The sequence below is a fragment of the Geospiza fortis genome, unplaced genomic scaffold (genome assembly GCF_000277835.1).
Source record: "Geospiza fortis unplaced genomic scaffold, GeoFor_1.0 scaffold192, whole genome shotgun sequence".
In the NCBI taxonomy this organism is placed as follows: domain Eukaryota; kingdom Metazoa; phylum Chordata; class Aves; order Passeriformes; family Thraupidae; genus Geospiza; species Geospiza fortis.
This window is the reverse complement of record NW_005054315.1, coordinates 7,800,369-7,826,672: the sequence shown is the minus strand read 5'-3', so window position 1 is coordinate 7,826,672 and position 26,304 is coordinate 7,800,369. Positions and strand designations below refer to the sequence as shown.

Genomic DNA, 26,304 nt, shown 5'->3' with positions numbered 1-26,304 from the left:
CCCTAACTTTAATGGGAGCTCTGAGGCTTTAAAGGCTGTCATACTGAGATGCCAAAGATATTTTTTTTCATGCTGAAGTAGGACAAATACCTGATATCTGCCAAGGTGACTTGTCACCAGAATTGCTGTCAGGGAGCCAGATCACACACAATCTACATCGAACCCATGCTGCTCCCACAGAGGAGCAGTCACTGGCATCTTTGCTGATCCCAGAAGAGGCAGGGACATGCATGTACAGGGCCCAGAAATTGCCCAGGAAAGCTCTCACAGTTCACAGCAAGTTTTCAGTCTTTCAGGAGATCACTGTCCCTGGAGCTCCTAGGGTCAGCTACAGCTGTGGGCTAGAGGAGCTACACAGCCCAGTGCCAGGGTCAGCAAGAGCATGCACACTTTGACTGGTACTGAGGAATCTGTACTCTGCAAACCCTGCTGCAGAGCATTTCTGCAGCTGTGTCTGCATCAGGGATGTGACATCAGCTGCCTGCACCTGAGTGAATCCCCACTGCACTGGCTGTGCCCAAGTGAGAGCAGCTGACCAGTGAGACAGCAATGCAAGCTGTGCAGAGTGCTGCATGAGTCACTGGCTGTGCTAAATCAAATACAAGAGATTTGATTTTCCATTTGGGAGGATTATATAATCATCATTAATTAAGCTTCAATGAGAAAAGCAGGACTGTAACCTGATGTGAAGATTCAGTAGTCCCGTGAGAGGAAAGGAGGTGGCCCATGGGCCACTCAGATGAGGAAGGTGGAATTCCTTTTTGCTTCTGTGAGATATGCCTACATGCTGTCAGATCATCAGGGTTGGTTTTTGTTTTATTTGTAAATAGGAGCTCTGTCCAATATTTTTATATATTTCAGGTTCTGGGTCTGTAGCCCAGATTTTAACGAGAGTCATGAAGGGAACTCGTATCTGTGGGAGCCAAGTGCATCACTGTACCTATTAACCTGTAGTACCTGATAAGAGAGAGAGTCATATCAGCATCACCAATGAATAATACAGTGGCTCTCACCCAGTCTTGCCTGAGGGCTGAGGGGGAAGGCAAGTAATGAAGGTAACTCTCCCCAAAAGTCCAAAGAAATGCTCAGCTCCAGTATAAAATGTCAGATCAAGTGAAAATACATTATTTTACAAAGCCGCTTAATAGCTCACTCAGATAAGAAATGATAAGATGGGTTGGATATATTCCTCCTGTGAAAATTGTTTGTACATTTGTAAACGCACAAAGATCTCTCATAATTATATGTCCAAATATTGGCTCTGGTTTCTTCTTTCTGAAGTGACACACTTGCTTAAAAACTCCTGAAAGGGACAAAACCAGAGTCCTCCCTTTCAAAGAGTTAATCAATATTAAAAAGGACCACCAGCATCTTTTAAGTGATAGATCTGTCCTTTCATCCAAAATCCCTGAAGCTTTTCTCTTGAAGAAGTAGATAAGCATTATGTGAAAAGAGTTCCTAATCAAGTAATGTAATATTATAGTGGAATTTAAAATTGTGCATTTTTGTTCCCAATTACATGGAAACTCAGGAAGTATCTGGTTGCTGAATGCTAATAATGGAAGATACTCTACTGTTAGCTGATACATCTCTCAGATATAATAATAAGCATCAAGAAAATTACTATGTTGAGGAAGAAAAAACTCTTAACTTCCAGAAAAATTAATTGCATCTGAATTAATTTTTAAAATAAGTAAACAGTTCATACAGAAGATACATTGATCTTGAGCCTCCATATGTATATGCTGAAACAAGAATAACTCAATCCAAAATGAATATTTTGATCAGAACCAAGAGCCCCATATTATCATTTGCTATTAACAATATCATAGAAGCTACAGCTAACCATATGCAGCACTCATGCTAGGCTCTCTATGCAAAGAAAAGACATCATTCCTGTCCTAAGGAATCTACTTGGGATTCATATCACACATATCATACCATTCATATCATTCAACACAGGATGGCCAGGGGAGAAACAGGAGGAGGAAAGAGGAGAGAGTAGATCAAAGTGGACAGGTGATGTATGGACAGTGTCTCTGTTACTCATCTACATATCTACTGAGAGCAGTCTGGCTTGCCACCAGCACTTTGGATTTCTTCATTATATCTGTTAATTGCCAAATATTCTGTTCATCTGAGGCCTGAATTAATTTATATGAAAAAAATTTGATTTTATTCTGGTCTGTTTGGCTTGTACTTTTTGAAATCACTGTTCAATTTGTTTGACAGTCACTAAGACTGGTTCTTTAAATATTAACATCTCTTGACAAAGTAGGAAGGAGGGATTTCTTCTTTCAAATGGCATAAGCAGGAGGTTTGCTATCTTAGGAAGATTATATTTTACACATTCCAAGCTGAAGTAAGATGACCGAGCAACTGACTGCTGTACTATTATTAACTGAATAAAGTGTCATCTGGGGTTTTTAAAACATGTTTTCATTCACTTCATATGGCATGATTTCTCTCCCTAAGGATAAAAATCCTTTTGTCTGTAATAGTGAAGGGTTTGGTTACTTTTGTACATTATTTATTTGCAACATTCTGTTCCAAGTGTCCTGGTCTTTAAAAAAAAATAAACAAAAGAAAAATCAAACAAAGATCTCTGTATAGGTAAATCAGTTTCTTTGTGTCTTACAAGATACTTGCAGGTATTTAATACTTCTACAAAAGAATTTTGTGGTACTCTAGGGGCAACAAGTGTGATAGGTGACCACAAAAACGATTAAAATTCATGCTAAGGAGCATCAGCTAGCTGATATATATGAGACAACTGTTTCACCTTTCTGATGATGTATTTAGCTTTATCCTGTGACCTTCAGATTCCTTACTTAATATATTTTGTCCTGATTATTTAATTGTGAAACACACAGGCCTTCATTTACCCAAGCCCACCTGTTTATGGCCAGCCTAACCATTATCAATAGGCATCTTCTGACAAAAGCACTCCAAGCCCTATATTTGACTGATAAATCTTAATATCCACATAGCCTCGGGCTTGATCCTATATTTTCTGTTCCACTATTTTTCTGTGGTGCTCTCAGAAAGTTCACTACTGAACTTGGCTACCTCAAGATGTTGTGTTTCTTTTGAAGAGACTTGGAGAGTCATAAAGTATGATTTTTCAGAAGGCTTTTTTAAAAGGTTATGCCAGAATTGTATTTTTTTAAAAATTCATCTAATGACCTCTTTTTTTAACTACACTTCAAAATTCATCAACCAAAAAAGGCTGAAATTCACTGACCAGTTGCAAAAGCAGAGCAAAGCAGACTGTGCAGATAGAGCTGTGGAAAGAAAAGATACCAACAGCCAAAGTCAGGCAGCAAAATAATTCAGAAGCAAATGTGAGTGGTTTTTTCCTTTCAGTTATTGTAGTTGTCATTTTCAGATGGAGATGTACTTGACAATGTAGTGGCTACCTGCCTGCATCATTGAGGCTTTTAATGCTCTGGACTTTGACAAAGGCAGCTGAGTATGAGATGGCACAGTAGCTGTTCAAAGACAGGATAACATCCAGCCAGGCCAGCTGTGTCTCATCTCTTTGGGCTTATTCATTCACTGCTGCTTAAGTTCATCATTTCCAAATGTTGTGAGGAAATCCCAAATTACTGCCTAGCTGTCCTACACAATAATTATTACCCTCTTACTACTGCATTTACCTGTTGGAAATAGAACCCTATTTTGTAAATGCCACATTCAGGGATGTATTCTTCTGCCTTCTGGGAATATGTCTCAGGCTCGTGGCTGTTTACATCCAACAGCTGACATAAAAAAGCCATCTGCTCTCTTTGGTGTGACTCAGTCTCCGCTTCCTTCTACAACTGGTGTCATTTGCAAGCCCATGGTTCGCTAACTAGGGTAACTTATCATACCTGTATTTCAGAGGCCTAATGTGCATATCTTGTTTTGATATCTTAGACCCCAGACTGCAAGAATTTGCTCCTGAACTTGGCTATTACAGAGGGAGACAACCCCACTGACTTCAAATGTCTCAACATACTACATAGCAAGCTCAGAAGTAACTTTTCACAGTGCCTGTAATGCAGGTTTATAGCATTCCCATTAATTTCTAAACAGGACCAACTACAGAAATCAACAGAATACTAATATCAGAGATGGATCAATAACTCTTTATTTAGGCTACTCATGTGTCCTGTAGAACTTAACTCTTCTTTTTTTCAACTTTTTGTGTTAATAATCACATAGAAGCCCACATATATACACATAACCCCGGGATCAGAATGGGAACACATATTCCTAGGGAGTCCCGAGAGCACGTGTGCTCTGCTGGTGAAAGGAGGAGAATTTTGCCCATAGTTTTTCTCTCTATATCCAGTTAGCCATGCCCTCCAGTCTCAACTATGAGAGAGGACTTGATCTCTGGGGATGTTCATGTCTGTGCTGTCTTCTCAGATACAGAATTTTTCTCTTCTTTTTTGGGGTAATATACCTTGTACACGCAGTGGCCTAAACCATTTAATCACAGATGTGAATTGCACTCAGAATACTTTCTTTTCTGTCTCATACCCTGTTATCCTTGTTACCAGTAATGCATCAATATTCTAAGGCTTTTAATAGGTTGAACTGGGTTCCAAAAGCACATGTGATCACTTGAGACTTCTTCCATCTCTGCAATTTGTGGTAGTGAATGAAATCCCAGTGCAGAAGCACCCCAGGATAAAAATGGCTTGTTATCTTCTCCCCATATAGATACAAAGCTCTTCAATTTCACAGTAATACTTTGTCCTGTGCAGAAGAGCCAAGCTGTCTGAAACTTCATGAAGGTGGATGTAGGGGCCTAATAGTAAGGGAAGAGAGTTTCATATTAGTTTTAATCCCTTTTATTGTGTTATTAGCTCACATTGGTGAACTCTGGCGGCTAGCTAGGGCCTTCTCTACCCTTATGGGAGAAAGTCAGCTAGGCAGGGCAAGAATCCAGCCCAGTTCCCACTGCAGCCTGGAACACCGTTTTCTTTCATAGCTGTGAGAGTGGGATTACCATCTCTAAACTTGAAATTGGAGGAATAATTTGCATTATGTCGTTCTAACACAGGACTGTGGGCTGGTTTTCAGCAACACGTCCTTTTGGCAATGCATCTCTGTGGCAGGAGGTGCTAGTGGGCTCTCAAAGCAGCTGAAGCCATGCAATCATGAAAGACACAAGTGAAAAGCATATACAAAATGTGTAGCCACATCACATCCAGTTTTCCCCTCTGCCCAGTGTTGGAAGACACAGCAGGCCCTCTGCAGACTCATCAGATGCGCCCATCTCTGGAGGCCAGTGCCATACATGGGGTCCCTTCTTTAAAACAAGGAGAGCTTGAGCATACTGGGAACATACTTTCCATGCAGAAGGGGAAGGCATTCTTCAGCAGCCAAGAATCACAAGCATCCTCCTGCTAGTTTGATGAAGCCTCCCTGGCTGTGGGCCCCAGTGTTCTGCCACTGATGACTTGACGAACTCTCTTCAGCTTCCTCCTTTGCCAACACTTTTTTTCACTGCATCATGGAAGTTACAGCACTAGGCATGCTACAGCATGGGTTTTTTTTCCTTGTGAGTGGTGAAAAAGAGCAATTGGATGCATGGGGTTTCTTTCCAGAAAACTGGTTTATGCTCTGTAATAAGGTTTGGCCTTATTTTTATCAGGATTAACCTGTAAAATTCATATTTGAAGTTAAGCTCTGATGCCTTTCTGCCTAACATGACTGACTTGGATTTAAATATATGCATATCAGCTTTAAAAGCTTTTAGAGCACTTCTCTGAATAAAAATAGTATTAGTACACTTGGAGTGTGCAAAATATTCAGGGAGAGGGAATCTTATATGAGGCATGACTCCAAGTCCCATTTTTTTCCCTAACTAGTGCCTAATTCCACTTGCAATGGCTTTGATGAGGCTGTCCCAAGGGCTTACAGAACATCCCCAGGAAAGCAGATCTGCTTTGTTGCAACCGTTCGTTTGGCAACACCTCAGTTTTTAAAGGTAAGTGCTCATCCTGGTGCTGTGCATTCCAGAACTTGACTAAACTCTTTCAGATGGGGCAACACAGAAGGTTCTTAGTTTTGCTAATTGAATAGATTACAGGTATCACATTTCATGCATAAAAAGCCAGTGAAGAGGATTATCAGTGCAAGCCAGGATCTCTGGAAGCAGTGTCACTTCTGCCCGTGTTGCACAGGATACAGAAACCCTCCTTGCAATGGGAATTGCAAAGTCACTTTGAAATTTGGTTCCTCAATGCTGCTGTTCCTGCAATGGGACAATATACAAAGGTCTCAAGGGTCTTTTCCAGCCTAGCTAATTCTGTGATCCTGTGATTTTGTGATACAGATGACCACCAACAATTCTATTTGTGCTTCTCAGTGTGTTTGGTGGACTACTGCTTGTTTCCCTTCCCACAAATATTGGAAGTAAGATAGCTGCTTGTGGTTATAAGGATAGACAAACCAAGCTTGTGCCTAACACTGCTGTTCCCTGATTGACAAAGGTGAACTTCTGCATCAAGTGTCCTGTGCCCAGAGTTTAAGAGGGTTTTTTTATGTAATTGAGATGTGACCAATATGAAAACTCTCTTGGCCTGGTTCCATTACTGCTCTGGAACTGGCAGGGCATTCTAGACTGATTCCTGACCCTGCAGGGAAGTAAAGTCCCTTCCAGGGAAGTGAGGACACTTCCCATGAATCTTGACTATAATAATCATATTAGCAGAAGGGCTGGAGTTAAAGGTTCAAATTCCTTGTCTTTGAGTAGCTAGCATCTCAAATAGGGAAACAAAATGGGCCACTTGTGGCAATGAGCTGCCCAGTGCTAGGGAGGAAGCAGCTGCTGAACAGCCCTGAGGTTTTAACTGCCACAAAGTCCTGAACACACTTCAGTTCACCTGGGTGACTCACCTAACTCCCACTCTTGGCTTTCTACTGTAAAATGAATGTAAAATGTTTATCTGATCAGCTAAGGAAGACAGGATTCAGCAGTTTGGTTGCACACAGCAGTGTTTGTACCTTGAACTTCAGTATGTGATCTTGGCATCAGCATGGATTTTGGCCTAAACTGGAGAGAGGGGAAGAGGGGAATTTAAGGTGTTTGTGAAGCCTATTGCCTCTGCACAGCTAGTGACTTCAAAGAACTTTGTCAGCATTGATATGTATCAAAGAACTGCTTGATTGCAGCACACCTCAGCTTGTTCTCTGGTCCCAACAGGGTTTAAAACATCAGTGGTCTCCTCTGCCTGAGGGACAGCAGAGAGAGAAGCACTAATGGAAATGATGAGAAGCTGTCACTGGGCCCACAGCATGGGGGGGTGTGGCATCAGGGAGCAGGGGAATAGCAGCACTGGAGGTCAGTGGGCAGGCTCTCCTTACCAGTGAGGATGGAGACTCTCCTTCAGGAGAGACACAAAGGACATAGGAACCCTGGATGCCACAAATCCAGAATGCTGATCCTGGGAAGTCCCAGGCCAGGAGCCTCCACGCTGACTCTAGGCAGCTCATGGAGCTGCAGTTGCCCCTGCAAAGCATCCAGTGGGAGAGGAGAGGTTGGCAGAGGAGAGCTTGGAGTGGACAGCGAGGTGGCCATGGGCCGTGCAGCCAGCCTTCCCTCTGCTTCCCACCTCCACCCAGCAAGTGACCCCTCCTGATCCTCATCTCTCTGGGTCAAGGCTGTCCTGCCTCACAGACAGCCCTGTGCCCTGCCTTGCATAACTCACTTATTAATTACCATGCTCATGAGCACTGAGGGCTGCTGTGAATCTTGAGGGCCAGCTTGTCTGCTGTGGCAGTGAAGTGCAAGGCAGCACTGACCCCTTAACCCACTGGACAGATCCCCTGCAGGCTGGCTGCCTGAAAAGGCATTTGCTCCTCTGCAGCTACTGAGGAAGAAGGAAAGTGTCCCCCTTTCTCAGAGAGCTTGGTGGGCAGACATCCAAAAGGACCAAGGGTGGTGGGTATCTTTAGTAACACAGAGGGAGTGAAGCAAGATGTGGCAAGCCCTGGTGGGATCAGGCACAGGCTGGATGCTGGGAAAGCCCATGGCCATCACACCCCAGGCACTACTTCAAAGCCAAAAAACTTTTGACACCCTGAGGCACAGTCTCAGCTCTTAAGTACGTGTGCATTACAACTTCTTCTCCCTGTCTCCTGTAAAAAATGTTGGCATTGATAGATACAATAGTTTGCTCTCTGGAATGGCCTGAAAATGGGTGAATCCTCTGTTTTCTCCTCTTATGCACCATGTATTTATAGCTAACAAAAGCTAGATGAAGCAGAGGGGTGAAGCTCCAACTCTGAGTAAGTCAGTTTTCTCCACTGGACAGGAGATGTGCATCGTAGAAGAACCTCTAGAGGAATTCACATCAAGACACAGTCTGGAGTGGAAATTTTTATTCCTGGATCACAGGTTGGTGACAAGAAAAGCCCTACTGGTTGTGTTTGGTGCTTTTCTACTACTGTTTCACAAGTACAGTTCTCTCAAGTAGTGTTCCATTTCACATCAAAATCTCATGAACAGGAGGGCTGCCAACGAAATTCCTACAAAAGCTGATGTTTACTATTTTACTTTTGCTTTTTTTTAAATGGGCTTTTGAAACAAAAGTACTCTATTTCTTCAGCTGAATTTGTGATTAGCTTGTTCTTCCTTCCTTTAAAATTATCAACAGACCAAAGCCTGTCACATGGCAAAATGAGCTAATTATTATACAGCTGCAGAAATCCTTCCTTCCAAATCCAGTCATTGATTGCGTGTGTGCAATTCCCACTGAGTTATGGAGGAAAAGTCTATGCTGGCCTGAGGCATCTGTGCTGGCAAAGGTACAAAGCAAGTGCCTCAGCATGCCACAGATGAGCTCTCCAGGCACCCAGAGGAAAGCAGCACAGATGATTTCCTCTCTTATCCCCCAGTCCCAGCAGATGATGGCTTCCAAACACCTCCTCACACGTTTTTCCCTGTATAAGGCTGCAAGAGCCATCACAGAGCCCCTGACCAAGCAGCAGCCAAGGAAGGACTCCCTCACAGCAGATTCCTGTATAAAGGTCCCTGAGAAGCTGCACTTCTTTCCACAATCACATTTTCCCTGGAGGAGGGGTGTTGTCATAGTCTTGTCCAGGGATGGTGCCTGCTGGTATTGCTGCTCCCGCCTGGGAATCCCAAGCTCAAGGTGGGGGAAAATGAGGATCCAGCCCCCTGAGGTGAACAACTATACAGTGATAAGTGAAAGTAGATTTGGGCTGTTTGCATCTCTGCATCAACATGCAGAACTGCTGGTTCTGTGTTTCATGGACCCTGTTGTGCCCAACCGCAGAGCACCGCCGATTATCGGATACCTCCCTTTTGAAGTGCTGGGTACTTCTGGCTACGACTATTACCACATAGATGACCTAGAGCTGCTAGCAAGGTGCCATGAACACTGTAAGTATCACATGGCCCGGCTTCCTGGGAAGTCACTGGACACTGGGACTCCTCTTTTCAATGAAAAGTTGTTTGGAAGGGGAGGTTTGACTCTGCCTCAGCCTGTATATCTTAGCAGAGCTGTAGCAGACTGTGGGTGCTGCAGCTGATTGGCATCTGGGACAGACTTACCAAGCTCTGAAAAATACAATTTTCCCTTCTAAATCCCCAAAAGTAGCCTGTGAGACTCACTGAATGGATAAAATATGTCAGATTTGACCCCTGTTCTATTAGTAAAGAATATGCAGAAATAGTTCAAGCAATTCTTGTGGATTATTTCCCCTAATGTTGTTCACTGTGTATTTGGGATTAGCTGTGATTATTTAAATACGGTCTACTAGGATTTAATTGAAAAACTCTTTCACTAAGTAAAGAAAATAAGGCAATGCTTTTCAAATATTTGCTTACAGAACTGGCTTTAACATCTCAGATTACCACCTCTGCCTGTCTTGAAAGTATCCTGTCAACATTAGTTTTTATATGTTGACATTGAAATATAGAAAAGCTAAATATGTGGATGTTTGGGAACCCCTTGAAATCACCAGGGGGAAAAGAGAAGAGATTAATTTGGTTATTGAATCTTCAAAACCTTCAGTACACCCTGGTTTACTGTAGTTTGAATTCTTGTCAGTCTGGGAATTTTCTTTCAAATTTTGTCTTTGCACAGTGTTATCTCATATGCTTACTTCATTCTAAATCCATCTGCACACAATACTCATCTTTTCAAGCATTTTTATCCTGTACTTTTCTGCTCTAGAACTTAAGATGATCACTCTTAGAAAATAATCCCAGGTGTCTAATTAAGCAGTATGTGATCAGCTGGGTAAGATCTATGTTTAAATTGTAGAGGACACTAATTCATTAGTGTCCAAACTTAAGGTTAATTGTGCTGTGTAGGAATGTACTATCCAAAGTGTCAGAAGAAGATACCTACTGATCATTATGATTTTTGTTCTGTCAGAAGGCTGAGAGGAGTGCTTACTCAGAATTGGTGCTTATACTCCTGTCTACCTATGACAGATATTTTTGTCACTTTTTTTTCACATTTCATGTCATTTTTATGTGGGAAATTGTGCTACAAGCTGTGTGTATTTTCTGCTGGCAGTGATGCAGTTCGGCAAGGGGAAGTCGTGCTGCTATCGGTTTCTGACCAAAGGACAGCAGTGGATCTGGCTCCAGACCCATTACTACATCACCTACCACCAGTGGAACTCCAAGCCAGAGTTCATTGTGTGCACTCACATGGTGGTAAGGTAGGGAAAATCGTATCAACCAGCCGGGACATAAAGGACAGGAAGATAGGAGCATCCTCATATCTGCCAGAATGGTCTTTTAAAAATTTAATATAGCTTACATAACAAAATTTAAACCTGAACTTTCTGAAGGAAATAGGGTAATTATAGAAAAATTATCAGACTGAACCTTAGTTTATGTTAAGCTTACTTTTTGGTTTTAGTTTAGGGGCAGATAAACTATGGCATTTTTTCATTTTGTGCAAAATTAGAGAATAGACAGATCCTTAAATATTCACATTCTCTAATCCTTACATTGTTTTTAAAGAGATGTGTAGAAGCTTTCCAGTGAAGTCATAAAGTGGTTGTAGGATGTGAACTTGACTTTTTTATATAGGTTCTTTAATACGCATCTTAAATTCAAGAAGATAGGAACAGAGCAAAACCTGAAAATTAAAACACTCTCAAATGTTATTCAGTAGCATTTAAGTCACTTTTCAGCTGTTCATTTAACCTGTAAAATATACAGTAATTTATTCCTCCACTCTCTTAAAGCACATTTTAAGAAATATAGCAGTTCCATGTTGATACATAGAATTATGTTTTCCATTCAGTTATGCAGATGTTCGGGTGGAGAGGAGACAGGATATGGGCTTGGAAGAAGTGTCCTCAGAGGTGGTGTCCTCAGCACTAAAGGTACAATGAGAAAAGCTTTTTTCATGAACTTACATAGCAATCACAACTTGTTCTATGTTAACATCACCGAAGACTCCAGCATTGTCTTTCTCCAATGTTGGTGGATTCTCTTAACTTCAGAACTCATTGATCATTTGAATTATTTGGACATAAATCAGGTGATTTTATGAAGGAATAAACCTGGAGATCAGTAACAACCACAAATGAAGTGGAACATGGGCAGGGGCAGGGGCAGTGTAAGATATCTCACTTTTCCTTGGCAAGGTACTTACAGCTTAAGGATTCAATTGGACAAGTTCTGGCAATCAGCCCTCTTGGCTAGATCTCAGTGATCTCTTGAGGAAAGACAGCAAAGCTGGTCCACAGTGCACGGCCAAGTGTCTCACAGAGGTTGCAGTTGCTGTCACATCCAACTGAACGCAAAAGAAAGATTCAGAAAAACATCTGAAGGCACAAAGTGACTATGGCAGTAGCCTCCTATTTATTTCTAGCTCAGTGATAGTTGTTTGCAAAATGCATTAGTTTGATGCTGTTTGGAAGGGGCATTGACACCTTCATCCAGGTCTTCTGCTGGTCCACCTGAGATTAGTTCTGCTCAAGTCATTTTAGGTCTGCCAAAGAACTGGAGTGCAACCATTACTAAATATCAAAATGCTTTACCTCTGACAGATGCGGTAGCTGTTCTCCTTTTCTGGTTTGCTTTAGGAGAGTGGTGCCAGCTTGGATCCTGAACAGCACTTTAATGCACTTGATATTGGTGCCTCAATCCTCAGCGCTAGTCGGACACCCTCGGTATCATCCAGGAGCTCGCCAAAATCTTCCCACACACTTATGGAATTATTTTTAATTTAGCCAAGTTAAAGAATGTGTGCTTATATATCACAGCTGCTAATTTAACGATAAATTATGAGGTATTGATGATATGCACTGAAAAAGAAGTGCAAAAGCTGAAATGGTAATGTACAGGAGGGAAGGTTCTAGCACAACCACCTAAATGCTGGAAGATAAACACTGGGATTAGGCATGAAATGTGCTGTTTCAATCTGTTACAAAAATTAGGATTTTATCTTTAGATTTGAGGGCACCTCTGTGAGCAATATAAGACTTCTCTAGACTTACACAAGTAGTAACAGCCTGTGAGTGACTCTCCTCTGGACAAGATTTAGGATGCTCTGGGGTTGACTTGGGTATACTCATTCTGCTTCCTGGTTTGGAAAAAAAGCCGATGAGCTAACCTAAATTTACAGTTATTCAGCCCATATAAAGGGAGTTCCAGCTGGTTTAGAACAGTTCATGGGTCCTTTTGCACTGCTCATTGGAGCATAGAATCATAATCTGTCTCATTTACTTTTATCTTTGCCCAGACCCTCCTTATCAGTTTAATTTTATTGCCATTGAAGTCAACAAGAACAGCCCCGACTCTCACTAGAATTTGGCCAGGCCATTACAATTTCTACACAGGTCTTGTTGTATTACCCACTTCAAACAGGGCTGATTTCCAGCATGTAAGATCTCACTGGTGCTTTTCTTGCAGCTACACCAACAAAGCTGATTACAGAGTCCAACACTCCCTTGCCAAGAGCACCGAGCGCACAGCAGGATTTATCTGTGCATAGACTCAGCCAGCCTACTGCTCTTCAGGTAACTTTACAAGGGATCATGGAAACAGGCAGAGGGTGTAACAGCATGTGCCACATACTTAGCAATTAAGAACAACTTACACAGAAGCCATGGCATTAGAAGAAACCTAAAATTTAAAGAAGCCAAACTTCTAAATAAAGTTTTGGTTTGTTTTGTTTTTAACCTAGGTTTCTTTGCCTTCTCAGCTTCCATGTGAGCTTCTCCCACAGCAGTTGCTGCCTCAAGCAACTCTGCAAAATCAGCCTGCACCTCTGGCACAGGTTAGTTGGGGATTTGGAAGTGGAATAGGTCACTTGCTTATCTCCTGATACTTTCTCATTTTGGGGCTTTTAAGTTACCTCTCTAGTAACTAAAATCCCCAAATCCAAACTCTCAAACACTTAAATTATTGTGGGAAAGTAATCTGAATTGTACACTTGTATGTTTAAACATATAACTTCATGCAGGTGTTCAGAAGCCCAGGTGCGTGTAGGTTCAGGTGTGCACACATCTGTTTCACGAGAGGACAAAAAACAGATGGAAAAAGACTTTTCAACTTTGCTTTTACAGAACCAGATCCCTTCAAGATCAAATTCACAATGAGAATTAAAACCAAAAACTAACAGAGACACCCAGTCCTGCTAAAAACACCTGTTTGGCTGTGCTGATACAGAACTAACCAGCAGTAAAGGTCATGCAAATGCAACACACCCATTTTGTGAGTGTGCCAGTAATGGTGAGAATGCCACTGAAGACAAATTTCAGATTCCTCCAATCTATTAAAAAAAGTGGGTGATAGCCCAAAACATCACCTCAGGGTTACATTTGCAGTGGATTTTGAAGAAGCAGATTTGAGTACCATGTTCCCAGCACATTGTTTTTTTCCTGTGTTCTGCTGTGATGATACACCCCATCATCCTCTGATTTTAGGAATGACAGAGTATTGCTGGACCTAGACTGCTTCTACCATTGATACTCACTCACAAGACCCCAGAGTTTATTTCTGTAGCACATAAAGCATATAAAGTCCTGAGGATCCTGGCTTTAAAATAACAAATTCTCATTTATCTTCCATGTTTAATATTCTCTTAATGACTCCAAGCTAGCATGCGGCGAATAAACAGCATATCAATTATCTGCTCTGAGCATTCATTTTCTTTTACAGATACTTCTCCCTGTTATTCATTAATGCATTTTCAAACATCAGTTAGTTTATGTATTATAAGTCTCTGTGTGTTTTGTTTGACTTTTTCTACCTCCCTTTCTTTTCCATCAAAGCTCTTTGTGAAGAGAAGCTTTCCAGTTGTTTACCAGGACCCCTGCTGCCTTGTCCCTTCCCAGTAAAAGGCTCTTTCTGGCACACCAGCTCCATTTTTTTCCTGACAAATTAGAGTGCCATCCAGTCACTGATTAAGCCTCTTTGGGCCACCTAAATCTTGGTGAAAGGAAGAGGGCTGACTCAAGTCTGTCTACACAGGCAGCCCTCTGGCAGCAGTCACAGCAGTGCTCCTGGCGAAGCTCAGGATGAAAGTTGACATGGAGCAGGGAAATAACACCAGGACATTGCAGCCCAGGCTGCTGATGTTCACACTCCATAGCAAAACTCCTGTAGAGAGTACCAAGTCTCCACACACGTGTGATTTTCATAAACCGTTATGAATATTATGATACTACACTGTATGTCCCACTTTAAAAAAATTAACAGGTCAGCCTACAGCAATATAATTAATTATTCAAAAGACAAAGGTGCCTGCAGCACTAGATGAGTGAGGGACAAAACCAGGTGCATGTGCATCCCACCAGGAACGATTTCCTGACTTCCTAGCTGACCATTTTCCAGCAGTTTAGTGGCAAAACATAAGCCCATTGCTTGTAGAAATAGTGTGGCCAGGTGTCCTGCTGCCAGGTTGCAAGGAGGAGCTGCACCGGTTTGTCCCTGCTGCCTTTCTGCCACTTGTCCTTAGCTGAAGGTGACTGATGGCAGGAGCTGGAAGGCCCTGGGTATCCTTGTGGCTAACATTTGGCTACAGAGTGGCAGCAGCAGGGAAAACATTTTAAGTGGCCACAACTGTGTCTGCAGTGAGCAGCTAGCTGCTGCCTCGGGCACCATCTGCTTGAACTTTGAGTAGTTTTATTTCCAGCAAAGGCTGTGATGATTGTCTCCACTGAAATGTGATTTTTAGCTTGTGCCTTGCTTGTGTGAATGAACAGACAGCACAGTGTCACCCTAGATGTCACCTGAATGTAAATGGTTTACTTTAAACCAAGTGCTCCCAATTAGAATATTTGTTTGTTTGCCTTCCTCATTGTCATAAATTAAAATCCCCTGCAACACAGCGGATGCTGATGACTGAATAATAATTAACACTAATAATCCGTTTGGGATTGAGCAGGTGTTATTCAGATGAGGGAAGAAAGAACAAGTTGTTTGGTGAGCTGCAAAACTAATGAAATCCAGTTTCCCAGGGGCTGTGCCTTGCAGGACTGGTGCATGGAGCCAACCTTTCCCACAGGAGCAAGGGATGAGTGGATCCTTCTCTCCTTTGCTCAGCTAAAGCTTTCATGAAGTTACAGCAATCTGGTATTTTTGACACTCTCTCAACTCTGTTGAATGTCTCCAGCAAGAAACATAGCTCATCTCTTGGGCCAGAAGAATTTAAAGAAAGTTGGAAGATAGGCAGAAAAGAAAGTTTTAAAGGAAACTCAGCTATAAAACAAATGGGGTCTCTTTTCTTTAGCCAGCTACCTATTGTCATGACACTTATAGGAACAGATTGTCTTGGGACATCCATCTTTTTGTTCATCACATTAGAAATGAGGAGCCATCCTGACAGACACAGGGGCCATAGGTCCCCGTCCCTGGCTGCAGTCCCCCAGCACCTAGAGAGAGGGAGTAACCCTGGCACCGTGGGGTACCACTCAGTGGAGAAAAACACCTCTCCTTGGGCGTGGTGGAGGAGAGGAATCACAGCATGGAAGTGCCAGTCCCTGGACCATAACCAGCACTAGTGCATCGAGCCCCTCCCTACCACAACATAAGCTGGCATGATCCCAAATGTGTCACTTTATTTTACTCTTTTTTTAAGAAATCAGACTCAAATTACTGCTGTGGGTTTTGCTTATTTGTTTTGGGTTGTTGTTTGGGGTTTTTTTTGCCTGCATTAGCAAACCTTGATTAAACTGGTGCAACTATAGAGACCTCACGGGTTTAGTCTCCCATGTTTGACTGTATCTAGGAAGATGACATTTTTCCGTATATTACATGCACTTATCTAAGAATTCTGTGGACATCTGTAAAGACCTAAGTGAGATGAAGAGCAACTTCATCTGATGCCAATGGCAGAGTTAAAGCTGGGCAGTTTTCTATGGAATGTTTTGAGTTAAGGTCTTTTAATTTATTATACAATTAGAGAGTTCTCCCTTAATTAGTAGAGCAGTTAATGATCTTGAGATAAATACTCTCTGGAGCAGGTCAATTGCTGTTAGTGTCTCATTGTACAAAAACAATAGAAGCTCTGTAAGCACAGGGGTCGTAGTTAAAGTTATCAACAATTTGGGGGTTAGAGGGGGGAAAAGGAAAAAAGCAAAAGAGAAAGTTCCTTGTCTTCGTCCATAACAGCTTTCACTCCAGTATACCAGCTAATTGTTGATGTTGAGTATATTAATACAAAAAGCATGTGAAAGAGAGAACAAAAAGACAATATAAGATGAATATGCTAAATATAAGAACCTGCACACAAAAAAACCTAAGGAATAATAATTTAAAATCAACAGCAATACATTCTTGTATGCAACTTTACAAAGCAAATTCAAATTTAAAATTAAGGCCTGAAAATGGATTTTGTTTCTTTTTGAAGTATAAAGTGATTGTGAAATTACCTCATTTAAAATTCCTTATATTGATCAATTGAAGAAAATCAGGTTCCTTTCTCAAAGGGTCATCAAGGAATTTACATATTAATCAAAAGTCTGCCATCACCAAGACAGGCACTTAAAATGAAGCTCTTTGCTAAAACTGTTTTTAATTCCTTTTCTAATAAGGATCCTTTTAAAAACTTAAAAGCAGTCCTCACTAAAAGAGTTCATATTGAGATAATCAGATTACGAGACTTGTCTTTTAAAAAGATCCTTCTGTACAGGCCAGGTTAAAGTAGGAATTAGCTGCATCTTGTCTATGATGTGTTGTTCACAGCATCATTTCACTCCTAAAACCAGGATACCTGGGACTCTTCAGAACCAAAAGACTGGGCTGCAACAAGCAGCAGTGGATTCCCCTTTGAGTCACTTGTTCTTATTCCCAAACATCTGAGGTCTCTGCTCAACCATTCCTCAGGTTAATTCTTTATACATGGACAAGAGAGAAAGAAGGAGACCCTGCTCTGGCTTCTGTAATACCAATTCCAAGTAACACAAACTTCCCTTTGGGAGGTCTGACACCATGTTTCTGCTCTGGGGAGGAGTGGGTTGCAGATGATAGCACTGCTGTTTGCAGGCACGAGCACCATGAGTCACAGCTGGGCCGAGGGCTCCCATCCCCTCCTTGGGCAGACAGTGCAAGTGGCGAGTGCTCACAGATGCCTCTGGCAGCAAAGGGGGCTCTGTCACCAGCAATGCAGGTGCCACCTTAGCAGCCCTCCTTGCCCCTAAGCAGGGCTGGCTGTGAGACTGACCCCCACCTGGCCATCACTCTGTGCAGTGACCTCTCAGGCTATGTGGGAAAGCCACCCTCTGCCTGATAAATGGAAATAAACCTTCTGAAGTTCTCGCTTTTCCTCTGCCAAAGGCCATTTACTTGGAGATGTCAGCTTTGCTCGAGGGAAGGTAAAGGTACTTTCACATACTTAACTGATTTAAGGTGTACTAGTTAGCTGATACAAATCTGTTCTGTCACATTTAGCCTTCTCTAAGTAGCCAAAAAGTAGCCAGAAATTTCATCTAAGGAAGTATATAGTGCTGTTAGGACCAGAGCACTCCTTAATTCCTGTCTTGGTTTTTTTTTCCTGCTAAAAAGCCAGAAACAATGTAAGCCAGTGCACCGTGGAGCAGGAAGGTTCCAGCAGTGAGCATCAGCTCACCCACTAGCACAGAGCCACTGGAACAAATATAGGGACAGGGCAGCATTTTCAAGTCACAGCAATTTTATTTTGCCTGTACACTCACAGCCCTGCATGTTTTCAAGAAGATCTTGGATGCCTTGATTACATAAAAACTTTAAAAGATTTTTTGAAGGGTTTTGTTCTTTTTTTTCAAAGACTGTTTTTTACTTTTGGAATATGAGCTTATCAAAAGCAATTATTCCAAAGCCTATTAAAGTAATAATTAACTTTGGTGAACTTTGAATCATACCTGAAAGCACCAAATACTAGAGATTTATTGCTGTTAGTCCTTTTCACAACTCTTGAATTATTTCAGTTTGTGCCAGTATTGCTGCTATTGGAGGTTGCACCTGCTTCTTGACCTTGATTAATGATCTCCATTTTTCACTATTATTTAGAACAGCCTTTCTTCCACTGAGTTGAGCTATTCATTTTATATCACATATAAAAATAACTTAATGAGTATTTCTTGTCATTTAAGTACTACTCAGCTGTACAAAGCTAGAAAATGTTTATTGTAGTCTATTGTGTGATGCCCTACTAAGTCATCAGCAGAACAAAGCACTGCAGAACTGCTATTTCTGTTCTGAAAAAAGAAAGCATTAGTAAAACACATCTGGATTGTACTGTTATGCCACACTAAGGGCTCCAAACTACAAGCTAATGAAAATAATGCACTCATTTGCCATCCAGTTAAGATGCTCTTGATATTTTAAAGTAGCATACTCCCAAAACAGTCCTTACAACAGAACATGGTCAACTGCAGGCAGATCATTCTAGCTGAGGAAATTTAATATATGTACATAACCCTGAAAATAGACAAGATGTCTCTGTCTACATGTTAGTATATTACAAAGACATTTTTATTTTTTAGCTGCGCTTTACAATCAAGAGACCAGTAACTCCTTACAGAACAATGTTCTACTGAGGCCTGTTTGTATTAGAATGACTGATTTCCCCCCCCCCCCTTTTTTTTTATTTCCTCCCCCCAGTTCTCAGCACAATTCAGCATGTTCCAGACCATCAAGGACCAGCTGGAGCAGCGGACACGGATCCTGCAGGCCAACATCCGCTGGCAGCAGGAGGAGCTCCAGAAGATCCAGGAGCAGCTCTGCCTGGTCCAAGACTCCAGTGTACAGGTGTGTTGCTACTGGAAGGGACAGAGTCAAGCATCCTCTCTCTGTTGATAGGCTTGGCACATTAAAATTGTTCCAGAGTCGAGGATATCTGGACACATGGAAAGTAGCTCATCTGAATTTTAGAGGGATGTTGCCCTCTAATAGGCACTTGAGTAACCTCTGTCAAGAAAGGTTTAAGAGCTCTCTGGAAGATGAGAAGGAAGGAAATACCTCAGCCTTAGGAGAAGGAGAATAATTAGTGTCATTTACAATAGCATTTTATTACTTTATCTACCAAGTCTTCAGACTGAGCAGCTGTAGTAGAAAGAATGTTGAAGTTCAGACTTCCTTGTCACATTAAAACCCCCGAAATTCTGCTGATGTTCATTTGTTCACACCTTGGAGGTATCTGAATTTTTTCTTCACCAAACAGGCTTAAGCCTTTAGGGTGAAGCTGACTGAGCCTGCTCTGCTTCTACCTTTGACACCTCCTACACAAAGGTAGAATTCTCTGATACAGTATGTGCTTTGTACCCCTTACATCTACCAAACCTCAGAAATAATAGTAAGTGCAGTTTAGTAGATCACAGGTTTCCTTTAACAACAAGAGGACAAATCATCCAGTTTTATGGAAGTTTTTTGAATGTGGGTGATCACTGCTATGTTCCTCATAATTTAACTATAAATGCCAGGTTAAATGATCCTTGCTAGTAATGTGGCAGTGGGGACTTGGTGAGTATTATACTAACAAGATGATTTTAGTAGACAAGCTTTGTCAAGGAAACAAACATCTCAAGAGTATTTTACAAACAGGATGGGACCTACTGAAGTCAGTGGGAATTTTGCTTGCAACTTCCACACTTCTCACCCATCATCAGCATCTGTGAAATGCAGTTTGACACATTAACAAATTGGGATTGTATGTTTAGGTAATTAAGGGATCAGCAAAGCCAAATTAGAAACTTTGCCACCTAAGTTACTGCATGTGCCCTGCTGTAAGATGACACAGCAGCTGTGGGTTCCAAACCCAGAACTCCCTGTTCCTGGTGTCATACAATCACACAGGGAGACCAGGTTTAGCTTCAGTGTGTTTCTTCTATTGGTTCTCGCTGACTTTGATTAATGGGAAGAGAAAGTCTCTATGCAATTAACAGGTGTTCAGTTCAGAATCATGTCACATGTCTGAAAGCTATTATTGTTATTATGAATATCAAGAGACATCATATTCTCACTTCCTCTCTTTTTAATTGGGTGACAACCATTACTCTCTCCTGGTGATGTCTTCAATAATCATACACACTCTTTTTTTTCATCATTCAGGCAAAAATAGAATTTCAGAGCACATTCTTACATGCAAGAAACAGATTTTGTTTTTAGAAAGCTGTCTCCTATATGCATTAGGGTGCATTTAACAGCACAAAGACTATGGGACAGATTCTCAAATACACTCAAAGGGAGCTCAGGCAGAGACCCAGAGGGTAAATAAATGGTGGGTTGATCTGTATTGCCCGCCCCCCCCACTTACCAGTTTGTAGCTCTGACTTACACCATCTGGGTGATGCCCTCTCCCATGAAGACTGCACCAGGTTGGACCAAGTATTTTCAGACTATTACAAGTTCTCTTGTTTCAGTACTTACCAATTTCCAGTTTACAGATGCAGTACTGAGAGGCGGGAGAATGGCAAGAGCTTGGAAATGCAGGGGGCTGCATATTTGCCTTAAATGGCAATGCTGGATGGGGATCATCCAGCAATGCTGGATGGAGAATACATCCTCTGTATTTTGTGTGCTTTTTGGTCTCCTCAGAGCAATCAAACAAGGTGATGAGATGCAAGTGGTCACACTGACTCCTGGCCAGGACCTTTTTCTTCTCCCACTTTCTCTACGTAAAAAAACAAAAAGCACACAAAGAAATTACTGTGCTGTTGCAAGGATAGATAGATTGACATTTTTGTCTTACTTGGCTAGGGGCAATTTGAAAGAAAGCTGCACACTTTTGCATGCAGCTCTTTTGTGACTCACAAGCAGTGAGGAGTAAACTGTTAAATCAGAAATCCAACCACGTGCTTTGCTGCACAGATTTCATCATTCAGGGAGTTGGATGTCTGCAGACATTGATCTGTGTCTACTATCAAAGCTAAAATGCATTGTAACAAACTGGCTACTATCAAGCACATTTCTGGTGTCTTTAATACACTGCATAACAGAGCTGTAAGCGTGGGGGAGTGATGAAGGTTGTCTGAAAAGGGGGAAGTGCTCCCTGCTTTTCCCCTGTTAGCTGATATATTAGCATATCATCCCCACTAGTTCACTCCCTTCCACATAGAAGTGTATAGGTAGCTCCATGGAGAATTAAGCTTGATTTCCATTTCCTTCAGAGATCTTCAAAACTGAGTACAGCAGTCCACCAAGAAATGCTTTCCCAGACAGACAGATGTGGAGCACAGTAGTCTGCATTAGAAACTGTTTGCAGGAGCCTTGTGCAGAGAAAGATGAAACTGTCAGGAGGGTTGCAGGCCCTGAATAAAAGTGTTCAAAACCCCATTAGATCCCTTTTACTGCTTCTCCCGACAATGAAGGACAAGAGCAGGAAGAGTAACCTCAGAAGTCTGAAGGATGCTGTGTCTGCTGCAGTTTGAACAGTCTAGCTAATGATTCACAGATGCAAGAGGAAGGCAGAAAGGCTGAGCCAGACCAGCTTGCAAGAACTACAATCAAGACCATCCACAGCCACCCATCATTTGCAAAGCAGGCTCTCTTCGAAGTCATGAATCTCAGCTTCCCAGTGCTGTGCTTCTCATCTTTATATATTTTACATAAAGAAAGAGTCTTGATGCCTGTAATGATGAGCCCAAAAGCTATAATCCCCTGATTATCCAAAGGACAGGTAGAGTCAAAGAGATGTTTTCCTCAGGATGCCTTGTCAGTGTGGTTCAGCCATTAGCTGTAGGGCCCTTCTATCTTGGAATGAGGGGGCAGCAGTGTCAGAGGGTCCCTCCTCTCCCTTGCCACTTTGCTGTGTATGTTAACAATCTGGCCAATTAAAAAATGTTTGTAAGATGCTTCACTGACCTTGCAGTCCACAAAATCACCAACGAGACACGTCATTAGCAGCAATACAGTTAGGGGGCTGCTAATTTATCTACTTAGGGGAAGATTTTTTTTTTTATGAAGGGTTTTTTCTTGTTATTTAAAGCTGCTGTATTTCAGCGTTTTGGGGGAATTCTGACAAGACTATCACAAAAGAGGCACATTACTAAAAACCACCATTAATTTTGTACAAATTAAGCTTTTAGGTTTACCGAACAAGTGGAAATTTCATTCTTCAATCCTCTGTCAGGTTAACTCTTGAGTTTTCAATTCTGCAGGGACATGGCCACCATTGCTTCCTGCTCTAAGCTTGTTTTTTCCAGGTCATTTATGTCTAGAGGGTAACAATGCTGCTTTGGCCATTATAATGGCAACAGAGGGTCCCCAGGTATGAAACACTCAGAGCCCTCTCAGGGTACAAACATATGAACAAATGAAATTGACCTACTAGGATAAATTTGGTTCTAAATTTATGATGTGTTAGCTGCCAGCCATTAACTGTGCATGTTCCTACCCAGTGGCACACTCTGGTAATTGCAAAGTAGGTTACTCTGCTTTCTTTGGAGGATAAACTCCTTGGCCTTCATCTGGAAGTGAAGTAAGCACACTGGGAGGTTCCTGCTAAATAAGTAGTCCGCCGCAAGTTCACATCCCACTTGACATTCACCTTGATAGATGTTGAATTTGCATTGGGTGAACTGAGTGTTTCTCTAGTGCTGTGTGCCACACACAAGGAGGACACTAAGCTAATCGTCCTAAAGGTCTTAATTTGCAGTGATCTGTCCAGTACCAGTGCGCTCACACTCCCTTCCCATCACTTTTTTCACATGCAACACTTGCTTTGCCTGTTCTGAATTTTATATCAAATTTTATATCAGTGGCGACCTGTCTCACGGCTAGGGCTAATCAAGTGAGTTCATATACTAAACATGTCCAAAACTTAGCTTCTGTGTACAGAAAATAAACAAGAAAATGAATTTTCATTATATTTGTCTTTGATTTATTCATAATAAGACCTATTTACTTGGCAGAAGTTGCAAGACCATCTGTCTTTCTGAGATGTAATGGCTCCAAACTCACTGAGCAGTGTTTTTAAAAGAAAACACTCAGAGCTAGATTCAGACCTGCTGCAAGCAGCAGCCCCAACCCTGTCACTTGACCCATTTATTCCTATCAGACATCTCTGAGATGTGGTTAGCCTACAGCACCTGAAACAAGATGTTGCTTTTCCTTAATTGTCCCCTTCACCCAGATGATTAATGTAAGCATTGTCTGTACCTTTTTTCCTGGGTAAAATCTTGGCACGCATAAATTAATTAAAAATTTATCATATTTAAATAAGCTGTATTTTTAAAGCTAGAAAAATAAGTACAGCCATGATGGATCAAGCCATACTTTTGCAGAGAAAAGCAATACATTATGCTGGGCCTTTGGAGAAAGCTTTGGGCTTTTTCCAGGAAAAATGAAAGGGGACATGATAGTTTAGGGAATTGTTAATACAGCAATAAGCTGCACAAAGGTGTACTAATTACTGGGCATGCCTCAGATGTACTGCTAGGCATGAGACTGATGGATGAATAATGAAGAGAATAATTGTGATTCTGATTTCATTTAAAACTTAAGTAGCTCCACTTAAATTAATGAAGTTCCATACATGTAGCAGTGGTGTGGAATCAGAATCAGATCCAAAAGTTACGTCAACTGTGTGGGATGTGTATCTCCACACAGCCCTTGGTGGCAGAAAGGCTAGGTCTGAAATACTGCAAAGAGAGCTTGTGGCATTAATAATGCACGGTTTTAAAAAATTACTTTTCCCTCTTTACAGCTGTAATAAAAGAAATAGCCCCTAGAAGAGCAAAAATTCCCAAGTCCTGTAACTTCTAAAGAAGAAAGCTTCATCTTGAAATGCAAAAGTAGAGGACATCATTTACAGAAACACTAAGAGAGGAGCTGCTAGCTATTTTGCACAAGTCAGCACAGTTAGGAAGAACACCAGGTGACAGTTACCTGATGGGAAATCAGATAAATGACAGGGACTGTCTGTTTACGTATCCTGTCAATGATAAGGACACGGCCATTCAGGAGAGCTCTGGCCTGACTGTGGCCTCATTAAAAACATTTGACAACTCAGCTGGGTGTAAAGTGTCGAATTTCCAGAGACAAATTCAAAGATAGTTCTGTCTGAAAAGCAGGTGGATTTTGTTGAAAGGAGAAACTAAAGAACTGAAAAGACATGGAGTTACTCTATTCTCTTTGGTCAGGATGCCCCAGAACACAGTGAATGTACTGGGAACTGCTCTTAAGAGGGCTGTGCTGCCCCATGGAGAGAGGACTTGCATATTCTAGACACATTTCACAAGTAATGGGTGCACTTGCAGAACAAGAAACCAAGAAACTAGAGACAGTAGAGCTGTTAATGTAGGAATAATAGGTGATTTCCAACTAACAGTAAACATGTTATGATTCCAGCAATGTGGTAACTTTATTTTAGAATATACCTTTGGATTTACTTCTGTCACATTCATTATTCAAAACATCTGGGCTATGTAAATAAATCCTCCCCTCTTCTTTTCCAGATGATCTTACAGCAGCCAACAGTGTCCCTGAGCTTTAGCAATACTCAGCAGCTGGACCCACAACAGCTACAGCAGAGGTCAGGGACCCTTTCTCAGCAGCAGCTTGTCCCCGGTTCTCAACTTCAAGGGCAAATCACATCTTCACAAACAACGAACCAGCAGTCACTGAGAGAAGGAAGTGTGATATCAAGCCAGGTAACCATTTCTTTGAACAGAGAAGCATTTAGATGGGAAGGAGACACTGAGCTGTTCTTAAGCAAGCGAGTAAAATCTTGTCAGTCTTGTAACTGGGAAGGCCTTTGCCTTCCCTTTCTTATTCTTCCATAAAAGGGCAGCCTATAAAAAGGGTTTCCATACAGCATTTACCTTACCTTAAAGCCTTTTTTAAAGATCTCAGTCAGGAGGGTTACTTGAGCAGCTGTTTCAGCTTGAAAATTGAGCTTGGGGGCATGCAAAATGTGTCGGTGACTTACTGGTCTTCAGGTGGTCCTGAAAGAAACCTGATCACACTGGAAACTTGAAATAGTGAGACCTCTCAGAATACTTGCTCCCTGAGCCCAGTCAGACACCACCAACGCAACAAAGCCTGTCTGCTGTGGTGGCACACAGAATACATTGAGATTCTTTTGAGACCCTCAGGCTGTCAACGTTAACAGGTTCCTGCAGAGCAAAATAAAGTTCAGCCTGAGCAGTAACTGAGATCTGTGAAAGCTATTAGGTTTGGCACTGGTTTTTTTGTTCATACTGCTAGTTTCTCAACATTTCCAGTGTTTGTTCTTCCACTCACCTGTTGTACCTCCCTTCACAGAAAACTGAGCTCCTCTGCTTCCCAATTGCGTGGCAAGCATATTTCCATTACTGTCTTCTGAACCCACAGCTGTAGCATTTCACCTCCTTCATATCTGTGTTATAATAACTCAATTGAAGTAGAGAGTGTACAACAAATACAGGGCAAGAGGCAGAAACTGATGCCCAGAAAGTTCCACCAGAATATAAGGAAGAACTTCTTTGTCACTGTATGAGTGACCGAGCACTGGAACAGGTTGCCCCGACAGGGTGTGGAGTCTCCCTCGCTGGAGATGCTCAACAACCATCTGGACACGATCCAGTGCCTGTGGACACGATCCTGTGCCTGTGCTCTGGGATGGCCCTGCTGGAGGAGGGAGGCCTGACCAGATGTCCCAGTGCGGCCCTTTCCAACCTGACCTGTTCTGTCATTCTGTGAAATGGGGGGGGGCGGGGAGAAAAACAACACTTTATTTTCTTTGATCTCTTCCTATCATGGGCCTTGGCGGCAGCTCCTCACGCTTAACTTTGCTCCTGCCTTAACTGGGAGGGGTCGTTTAGGTTTGTCGGTCGACAGAAGCGGGCCCGGGGCAGCCGTGGGCATGACAGCCGTTTCGCGTACGGTGGCAGGAGCCGGCCGGGGGCGGC

General features: G+C 42.0%; 1 protein-coding gene across 1 annotated transcript in view; it reads left to right on the top strand.

The window, feature by feature from the left end:
• The window catches only part of NPAS2 (neuronal PAS domain protein 2), a 53,600-nt gene that overhangs the window by 21,806 nt on the left and 5,490 nt on the right, over window positions 1-26,304 (top strand). The window contains exons 8-17 of the mRNA XM_031056146.1: window positions 5,865-5,983; window positions 8,313-8,395; window positions 9,297-9,403; window positions 10,548-10,695; window positions 11,289-11,370; window positions 12,076-12,199; window positions 12,887-13,011; window positions 13,179-13,271; window positions 19,079-19,225; window positions 24,871-25,065. Coding sequence (XP_030912006.1) covers window positions 5,865-5,983; window positions 8,313-8,395; window positions 9,297-9,403; window positions 10,548-10,695; window positions 11,289-11,370; window positions 12,076-12,199; window positions 12,887-13,011; window positions 13,179-13,271; window positions 19,079-19,225; window positions 24,871-25,065 — 1,223 coding nt within the window. The remainder of the gene's footprint in view (window positions 1-5,864; window positions 5,984-8,312; window positions 8,396-9,296; window positions 9,404-10,547; window positions 10,696-11,288; window positions 11,371-12,075; window positions 12,200-12,886; window positions 13,012-13,178; window positions 13,272-19,078; window positions 19,226-24,870; window positions 25,066-26,304) is intronic.